This window comes from Glycine max, chromosome 1 (assembly GCF_000004515.6).
Source record: "Glycine max cultivar Williams 82 chromosome 1, Glycine_max_v4.0, whole genome shotgun sequence".
Lineage (NCBI taxonomy): Eukaryota > Viridiplantae > Streptophyta > Magnoliopsida > Fabales > Fabaceae > Glycine > Glycine max.
Window position 1 is genome coordinate 36,391,715 of NC_016088.4, and position 10,568 is coordinate 36,402,282.

The 10,568-nt window shown below is 30.1% G+C and overlaps 1 protein-coding gene across 1 annotated transcript; it reads left to right on the forward strand.

Moving 5' to 3' along the window:
• The first annotated feature begins 497 nt into the window (after positions 1–497).
• On the forward strand, positions 498–2,115 carry GSTU4 (tau class glutathione S-transferase). The gene is made up of 2 exons (NM_001248350.2): positions 498–910; positions 1,644–2,115. Exons 1-2 carry the CDS (start codon positions 590–592, stop codon positions 1,980–1,982), a joined length of 660 nt encoding a protein of 219 aa, NP_001235279.1. The 5' UTR covers positions 498–589; the 3' UTR covers positions 1,983–2,115.
• The last annotated feature ends 8,453 nt before the right edge of the window (positions 2,116–10,568 follow it).

Consider the following 10,568-nt stretch of genomic DNA (forward strand, 5'->3'; position numbering starts at 1 on the left):
CATTATATAAAGTATTTATAAAAATAGCATAGTTCAAATTAAAAACTTTTTTTAATCAAAAACCTTTTTTCCCGTAGCACTAAATTCTTCCATATCATCAACTATTTCAAGAAACGAAGATTTAATAAATGTTACCAATTTATTTTATTATTTTAAAATAATAATGTTATATTAGTAAATAAAAGGAGTTAATAAAATTAAGGTAAAAATATATTTATAATACTGTTTTTTGAGGTATATATTTATAATACTAATATATTCTTTTTATTGTAAATTTCTTAACTAGTATTTTTACTTTGGATTCTTTTGCTGCAAAAATACCAAACCCTTAATAATATAATATTGAACTTTATGGGATTCGAGGAAGCCACCTACCACCACCTCCACCAAACACCAGTCCCCCGAAGTTGACCAAGCGAATCCCCACAACTAAGTGCAAGACAAAAAAAAACTCCAAATTCCAACTTCTCTTCTCTACTAATCCCTGGATGCTCTCTCTATAAAGGCCAAACTCACAAACCATACCCTAACAAATTGACCTTATTTTGCAACAAAATTCAATTTTGAGCACTAACCAGCACCACTTCCAATGGCTTCAAATCATGAAGAAGTGATACTTTTGGGCAAGTGGGCCAGCCCATTTAGCAACAGAGTAGACCTTGCTCTCAAGCTCAAGGGAGTTCCCTACAAATACTCCGAGGAAGATCTTGCTAACAAGAGTGCTGATCTTCTCAGGTACAACCCCGTGCACAAGAAGGTTCCGGTTTTGGTCCACAATGGGAACCCATTACCCGAGTCACTTATCATTGTTGAATACATCGATGAGACATGGAAAAATAATCCCCTCTTGCCTCGAGACCCTTATGAGAGAGCCCTGGCTCGTTTCTGGTCTAAGACCTTAGATGACAAGGTTAGCAATCTTGCTTTGTTCTTTTCTTCCACTATTTTGATTATTGCATATTTGGATTAGTGTTTTTTTTTTTTTCACGGAATGTTTGAATTAGTGTTGAATCATGTAAAATTCAAATATTTAGTAGATTTTAGGTAAATATTTGTATATTTAGTTTAAAATTGATTGTTAGTTGAATTAATTTAAGTAGTCTTTGTGGTGGATAAGAAATTTTATATTGAGTTTTATTCTTAACTTGTTAAAATAAAAAGATCTAACCATAAATCATTTAACATCAAAACCAATTGTATAAAATTAATTTTATAAGGCTCTATCTAAATCATTGAGGTATCAATTCAATCCAAATTTTTATTTCTTAAAAAGGACGTCCAGTCAAACAACTTTCTAAAAGAGAAAATTTAAGTAAAGATTTTGGAAGTGTTTTTAGTATTGTATTTTAAATAAATAAAAATTAGTTATTCTCCGATAATTTAAATAATAAAAATTTATGTGAAAGATTAATATAGGTCATTAGATAAAGCTTTAAATTTGACTAGATGATAACATTAAAAACACTAAAATGCATGTAAGTTTAGTACTTTTGAAGAGCTAAAAGTATCTCTTTTTAGCAACAAAGATCTGTAAAATAAAGTTCTTAGAGGACACTTTTTTAAAGAGAAGTGAAAGAGAAAAGTATGGCTAAAGCAAGCACTACTATAGGGTAGAGATTTTAAGTTGTCTTTTTTGGTTTTAGATCTTGCCTGCTATATGGAATGCTTGCTGGAGTGATGAGAATGGACGTGAGAAAGCAGTGGAGGAAGCCTTGGAAGCATTGAAAATCCTGCAGGAAGCACTGAAAGACAAGAAATTTTTTGGAGGAGAGAGCATAGGATTGGTAGACATTGCTGCCAATTTCATTGGGTATTGGGTTGCCATATTGCAAGAGATTGCAGGGTTGGAGTTGCTCACCATTGAGAAATTTCCCAAGTTATATAAATGGAGTCAAGAGTTTATCAATCACCCTGTGATCAAGGAGGGCCTGCCTCCTAGAGATGAATTGTTTGCTTTCTTCCAAGCTTCTGCTAAAAAGTAGAGTCGTTTTAGAGGTAGGATTCCTAATAAGTTAGCATGATTTTGTTGGGAAATAATGATAATCTTGTTGTGAGTAAAAGATTGTTCTGTTTTAAATTTAATTGACTGTGGTATTGGTTGAGGGTATTGGCTATTTTAATTTTAACTATAAAAAACTGGTGTTCTGTGTTGTTGCCTGATTTCTCAACTAAATTGAACCAAGCTAAGAAGTTGCCCGAATGGGTGTGCAATATAGGATTTTGGTGCAAGAGGAATGAGTGTTGTGCTTAAACCTTTCTTCATTATTAATGTTCCTATCTCCCCCATCTCTGGTGTCTGGTGGGAATAAGACACAAGTCAAACATCATTAGATATTGTATCTGCTCTTTCATGATCATTTATGATTGTTCACAAAAGGTTTCTCCAAGGATGAGAAAACACTAGGTGAATACATTGTCCACTAAGTTCCCAATACATTCTCTTAATAGACAATAATTTCATGATTTGATGTGAACTTTGTGTAGTCTTTTACAGCTTAATTATGTTTTTTTAGTCCCATTGAGTCTATTTTTTATATTCCCTCAAATAAAAATTTATATTTTTTAGTCCTTCAAATTAAAGAGTTTTTTAGTCCTCCTCTTGAACAAAAATTTGCATCTTTTAGTCCTTCTAATTCTGGCAAAGCAACTAAAAAGAATTTTTTTTTTTTTAAATCTGACGGACTAAAAAAATACAAATTTTTATTTATAGGACTACAAAAATAGACCCTCTAATTTAAGGAATTAAAATCATAATTAAACCTCTTTTAATATGAGTATGGGACTATGGGTTGCATGATGTAAGCATTCATATGATTTGAGCTCAATCCCAAGGTTACCTGGGTGGTGCATAGGGATGGCGAGTCTGGATATGTATTATAATATTTGTATATGCTCTCATACCCTCACATGTAGCCACTTGTGGAAGTATGAGTGTATTGGTGAAAATCTCATCGGTATATATTTTCTCGGATTTTCCAACACAACTTTAATTCTTATTTCCCTACTCGTTAGGTACTTGTATGCTCAAACACACTCTCTACCTGCATTTTTCCAATTATAAAGTTAATAAATTAATAAAAAATATTAATTAAAAAATTACTACAATTGAAAATTTACTCTTAGATTATTCAAACATATGTTATAACTAAAAAGCATAAACATAATCATCTATCATAATAATTCTTAAATATAATTTTCTACTCATTTAACAAAATCATTAGAAACTTGAACTTAATGTAATGGTACTCTTCATGAAATGCAAAAAAAATATATACATTAAAACTAATTAGCTTATAATTATGTGTTAAAAAAATTATGTATTAACAATATAAAATATTTTACAGTCACCAACCATAAATTTATTGAATTTTACAATAATTTTCTTAAAAGTTATATTGACAATAATTTATTATTAAATGATATTATAAAACTATTTTATACTGTTAATGCAGTAACAAAAATCAAATGTTGTATAGTATGTCTCATAATGAATATGGTTGAAAGAATCTAATTCTTTAATTTTATTATATAGAAACAATTATAATTTGAATGTAGAAATTAGAAAACGTATATATATATATATATATATATATACGTCATAGGACGGACAAAATTTATACGCAAGGTGTGGGCGAAAAATTTCATATAGAAATACAAAATACAAATTTCCACAAAAGGCAAACCAATCCAAATGAATGAAGAATTTCTTAAATATTGCCAAAAGGAAATCAAATGAATCTAGTATGATTTCTATGTATAAAAAGAACTTTTTTTATATATGAAATCATATAATTTTTCTCAAACCAGACCACAAGATCAACGGAAGGATCGGACGGACAGAAAAGAAGTATGATACAACTATATGATTTCCATATATAAAAAGAAGTAGGATACACTTGTGCATCGAGAGTTCTTCTATATGATTTCCATATATGATTTACAACTATATGATTTCTATATATAAAAAGCCTTTAATCATCCGTTCTTCATCGTCCGATCCTTCACAGCTCCTTTCCGTAAAAAAAAAAGAAAAAAAAAGCATATAGTTGCTTTTCCTAATATATGTATATATCATAGGTGTGGGCGGAGTTGGTACTACAGTATCTACACCTGGATCCATTCATAATCAGATAATTACTTATTTATTTGTAAATATTTTTACGAGTACTCATAATCTGAAGATATTTTGTTATTTCCAGTAGTGCACAGATCATTAACTAAGTTCAAATAACATTTTAAGGATATTGATAGGATTAGAATTTCAAGTCCTTAACTACATGAATGTTTGGTTCGAAATACTGATCCAGGTTGAACCGAACTCTGATTGTTAGGAGATCAGCACCGGAAGATTTTAACCCTTGAGCTGAAATGGGTGTGATTTTAAATCCTCCAGTTCAAACTCCGTAAGCAGTGGTAGAATATTATAAAAGACACTCCTATATATATATATATATATATATATATATATATATATATATATATATATATATATATATATATATATATATTACAGAAAAGACACTCCTATAGTCCTATTAAGTCAGCAAATACTCACAATAAACAATATTACAATAAATGGGCATACGTGAAAAAATAAATATTAAAATGTATTTGTAGATGTCTATTTGTGCGTGGAACATGATTTGTGAGTCATGGCCAATTGGCCCGAAAGAAAGGCAATTGCTTTCTGCGCCTTTTTTTGCTTCCAGCACCCCCAAAGAACAATAACACCCTCTTGTAACTCTAATGTGCACCCCATTTCGGCTGCAACAACCCATTTCCCAATTGCACCAGCACCACTGGGTGAAAATAGGTCAAGTTGAGCTAGGTTTTGCTAGGCTTGAACCTGGCTTGGGTTAAAAGTGCATGGCCTTCGGGCGGAGCCTATTTACACATCAAAGACTTTTTTTTAAGTGTCTAACCTACAAGCCTATTTAAGGGGTCTAGTTTGTGATAATTTAACACTAAGACAAAGGTAAAAAATATGGGTTTAGGATTTATAAGAATCAAATCTAACTTATTTACATCATATAAATATATTTTTAAGGTTTAATATAATATTCATGATAACTTAAGTTTGACTCTTTATATAGATCATTAAAAAGACAAATAAATGGAAAATTTTAGTATATTATAACAAATTTAATATAATAATAACAATGAATAATTATTTATAACTTTTTAAATAAGCAAGCTTGTTAGATCTAAAAGACTTTTTGAATAACCTGAGTCCTAACCTGATTAACTAAATAGGCTTTACTCAAAAGCCTTGTCCTAACTTATTTTCTGAAAAGGCCTGCCTTGGCCTAGGCCTGATGTAGGCTAGGGCGTAGGCCTCTACTGAATGGCCTAGGCTATTTTCACCCCTATGCACCACCACCGCAATCCCTTTAACCTCATTGCAACGGAAACAACCCTCGTCGAAAATGCAACAAAGCCATATTATCCCTTTTATTCTGGAGTAGATATTCTGAAAGTGTACATGTATTCCAAAATACTATACACTTTTGGAATAACTATTTTAAAATACAAAAATCCTATTCTGGAATATGTATTCTAGAATAACTATTCCAAAATATTAAAAATCTTATTCCATAATAAGAATTCTAAAATACATGTACACTTTTGGAAGAGTTATCCTCTACATTATTTGGGAGTCTTACAACTCAAATTAGACATTTGTATCCTGCACCACCTAATATGAATCCTACATCTCTCAAAAAGCTTCAATGGTAAAAAAAATAACCTCAACCCTAACACCTCTTCTCCCTCTTCCTTGCGTCGCCCAAGCACCCTCTCTTCTAGAATACAAACACGACATTGTTGTCCTCTTTTATCATCCAATACCAACGTGGTGCCATCGTCCTCTTGGCGGTGACATCACAATTGTGGATGGTGATGGTTGGGCTTATTGAAAACAAAGTTATGAAGGAACAATAATAAAGGAAATTGGGAGGGGGGGGGGGGGGTGTCCTAGAAACTATGTTAAAACAATGATGGTGGTGGCTAGGCTTGGTGAGAAGGTGGTGCACGGTGGCGTGAAGGTGCAAATGTGACACATGTTGGCACGAAGGCTTGGAGGCATGGGTTTGAAGAAGGAAAGGGGGGTCGTGCCACCTATTCCAAAACAATTATTCTGAAATATGATACGCTTCTGAAATAGTTATTTCAGAATATGAAAACTATATTCTAGAATAGTTATTCGTGAATCGTGTCCTATTCAAGAATAGCTATTCCAAAATAAGATACTCTTCCAAAATAGTCATTTTGGAATATAGTTTTTCATATTTTAGAATAGAATAAACACTTTGAAAATCTACTATAGAATAGATATTTCAAAATATGAAAAACTATATCCTAAAATAATTATTCTGAAAGAATATCTTATTTTGAAGTAGTCGTTTTGAAATGGGGGTGCTTGATAAAAGGATAATTTTGTCAGCTCAAGTGGTTTGGGAAGTACAAGACACAAAATGAGAGATGCATGATATATAAAGGTCGCCAAATTAAATGGAAGATTGGGCCGAATCCGTACCACTAACATGTTATGACTATGTTACTGGATCTTTTGACCCATAAAGGAAATTATATTTGGATAAAGAGTTACTATTTGCACTTTCCCTTATTACTAGTTTACACTGCTAAAAAAATACTAATTGTCTTTGATTAAATACCACAAAATTTATTTCTTTCATTTAAAAATTTTGATCAAATATCTAGAGACTTTTTTATATATACAAAAAAAAAATTTAAAATCTTTTCAAATCCTAATTGAATACACCCCCGAATTTTCATATGATTTTACACTCCCTCTTAATACTAATATACGCCCCCATTGTAACTCTAATAGCCAGCCAATCATCCTATTCACCACCATGCTAAGTCGCTAACATGTAACCACTGCCTCTAGGCAACCGCATGCAATCATGCTCCCCAAACCTCTATAGGGTTCCATCACACTTGTGTCCAATGACCTTGTCTCTTAGAGGAAAACTCTCACTTTTGTATATATATATATATATATATATATATATATATATATATATATATATATATATATATATATATATATATATATATATATAAAATGGCTAAGCAAGCAACTGGACGGTTGAAGACATCTCAAACCAGGTTGACACCTCAACAACCATCAAGCAAAAGCTGCTAAGCCCAGAAATAATATAGATAAAAAGAAAAATGATCAACAAAACCATGGGGGACATAAACCAAAACCCATGATAGTGACAAGCTCCAAACAAGTCTATCTAAAGCTGTAATGAGAGAGAGATTGTGTATCACTTACAAAAAAAAAATGAGATATGAAATTAGGGAGAAAGTCCTACCAACAAATGAGATACCATTACATTTATGTCACATGAGAGTGCAATCCATGTCTCATGTTGTAGCAAGCTCATCATTATCTTCAACTAGGGATGTTTGTGGTTCAGTATTACATGATTTTTGGTACGAATGGAGAGGGGCCCGAGTTCCCCTCCCTTGATACTTTTTCATATATATATATATATATATATAAAAGTTAATTAATATAAAAGTGTGAAAATTAATTATCTATGTTATTATTATAATAATGATTAACGTTAGTTAGTATAAAGTTAATTGTGTTTGTTATTATTATTATAATGGTTAAGGTGATATCTAAAATAAAATTGTGTAAAACTAATTATGTATTTATTGTTTTTATAATAATGGTTAACATTATTATCATTTAAAATAAAAATTAGTTTCAATTTATGTGTAAAAATGGTTAAAAAAATTAAAAAAATATTACTTATTAAAATTTAAACATTTAAAAATTACAAAGGAAAATATTTTTTAGCCTCCTTTATTAAGTTTCTGGATCCTTATGCTGGTGATAAAAGGAAAGAAAAAGTAGAGAATTTAATTTATCCTATTAAAAAAATATCCATTGATATTTACCAATAAAAATTAAAATAATAAAGAAATAAACATATATATGCACTCATGAAATCCCATTTCTTAATAATTTTATTTCATTTTCCTATTGCAAAACTAAGTAACAAAAATAGTAATAAAGATAAGCTGCCTCTTCTGTTATCCCATGTTGTATTCCCTGTTTCCTACGTTTAGATTGTCCATGAACATTTTAACGGTTCATTTTCTTAGTCGAGTAAATAATCATTTTTGTCCATAAATGTGTAATTTGTTAACAAATGCATCTCTAAAAGATGAAAATACAAAATTTAATCCCGAAAGTGTAAAAAGTGCGACAAATATATCCGGTCGTTAACTTATATCCGCCACTGTTAATAAAATAGCCTACATGACACAACGGGACAAATTTGTTACTAAAATGATTACCAACGTGATCATCTCTAATTGCCAACATAGGAGTATATTGGTCATATAATATTTTTTCGACTTTTTGTCTTCCCACTTTCTTGGAATAAGAATGGGTAAATAACCACTTTTATCACTGAATGTGTAATTCGTTGACAAATATGTCCCTGAAAGATGAAAATACAAAATTTAATCTCAAAAAGTGTAAAAGGTACGACAAATATATCTGGACGTTAACTTCTATTTGTCACTGTTAATAAAATAGTCAAGATTCGAAGAAGTGAAATATGAAATATATTTATATTTTATTTATAGTAGATTATGACTAATTATTGTAATTTGGAAAAATTTGTAATGATTGGTACATTATTACAATGTTTATTTTAGTAAACTGGTACAATATTTATTTTGGATAATTTATATTGTTACATACAAATTATGGTTGATAATTAATATTGTTATTATTATGTTTGTTTTAAATTATTTTTGTCAATATATTTTTTAAGTAATTATTGTAATGTTATGTTTGTAACGATAAAAAATGGTAAAAATTTATCCTAAAATTATATTTTACCCTTAAATGAAACGAAATTTTGGGTCTAATAAATTAATCCAATAGAAATATACTGATATCTAGGTCCGAAAAAAGTACTGATATTTTCATCCAGTAATGATAATTTATTGACATTTTGGTCAAATGTAACGTATTGAGATTTTCCTCTAATAAAAAAATATTAACATTTTCGGTCAATAAAAAATTATTGAAATTTATGTCTAAAAATGATGTCTTACTGACATTTTCATCTAATCTAGTTAGTATGACCACGTTGGTAATCATTTCAATGACAAATTCGTCATTTTGTGTCATAAATTTTTTTATTAATGATGACAGTATCGATCGGATATATTTATCGCACTTTTTACACTTTCGGAAACTAAATTTTATATTTTCATCTTCCAAGAACGCATTTATCAATGAATTACACCTTAAAAAAACAAAAATAATTATTTAACCAATTTGTAATATGGTAGACTAGTTTTGGGCATTATTGTTTGCGTGGTTAGTTGGGTAGTGGGCTGTTGTTTTATGGTTTGGAGCAAGATTTTATAAGTCTCATTTTGTTTGTTAAATGTGCATCTCGTGGCTCGTGCTTTTTAGTATAATATAGCCATTCAATTTGGTATGATTTAATTTTAGACATAAATCACAAATCAAATGGAACCAATGGTTTGATAGTAAAATCATTCAAATAAATCTAAAAAATACCAGTTTATTCAATTATTTTGATATTTTTTGTTATTGTGTAGCATTGATGCCCATCGACAAATCAACTTTTGTTGGGCTACCCGTCCAATTTCTCTTCATCAATTTTACTAAGATCCTCAATTTTAACCACCGAAGGTCCTCTTCTCAATCTCCGAGTGCCTTATTGCAACTAGTGAATCGAAGCCCTTTCTAGAGATGGGGTTCTTTTTGTTTTTTGTTATTGAAATCAGAATCAAGGATGGTGTCTGATTGTTGTTGCCATTGGAATCGTGGTAGCGGTCCAGGCGGCGTTTCACTGGCGCTTGGAATTTTAAAGGGGATTGTATTAGTAACGAGGAGTGTAAAATAACTTGTGAAAAATAATTTTTAGGGTATTTTGAGAAATTTTTTTACAAAGGAAAGTGTATTAATAATAAAAGGGAGTACAAATAGCAACACCCTTGAATCCCATTGGAAAAACTAACTCATTATTCAGCAGAGTGCTTATAAACGGTGAGATAACTTTCAGAAGCAACAAAAACATATGAATGTACATTAAAATGTTGTCGAGACAAGTGGTTGGACACTTAAAAAGTTACATATGAGATATAACTTTATCCTATAAGAATCAACTCAATGGAACAAGATTAATTTGGTGTCAAATAAGTTCTAAATATCTTTTGATTAAAAAAGGTATATGTCAAGACATATATAAAAATGAGAAATATTATTGACATTCTTTCTTATGCTACTCTTATGATTTATTGAAATTTATTAAAAGTTATTAATTTTGGTGACTCTCATATTTAGTTTAATGATTATTTTTTCTTAAACAAGTCAAAAAGATAAATTTTATTAAGAGAAACAAAACAATTACAATCACAGCGCGACCACCCACCCACCCACCCATTGCAGATTTATTCCTAAAAATCAAATTGTTTACCTCATTTAAATTAAATGTAAAATCTATTAAAATTGATGATTTTTAATAAATATTAATCAA

Coding starts and splice junctions, on each gene's coding strand:
- GSTU4 (NM_001248350.2), top strand. CDS start 590: ATGGCTTCAAATCATGAAGAAGTGATACTTTTGGGCAAGTGGGCCAGC. Junction 911..1,643: donor CTAAGACCTTAGATGACAAG/GTTAGCAATCTT, acceptor TTTTGGTTTTAG/ATCTTGCCTGCTATATGGAA.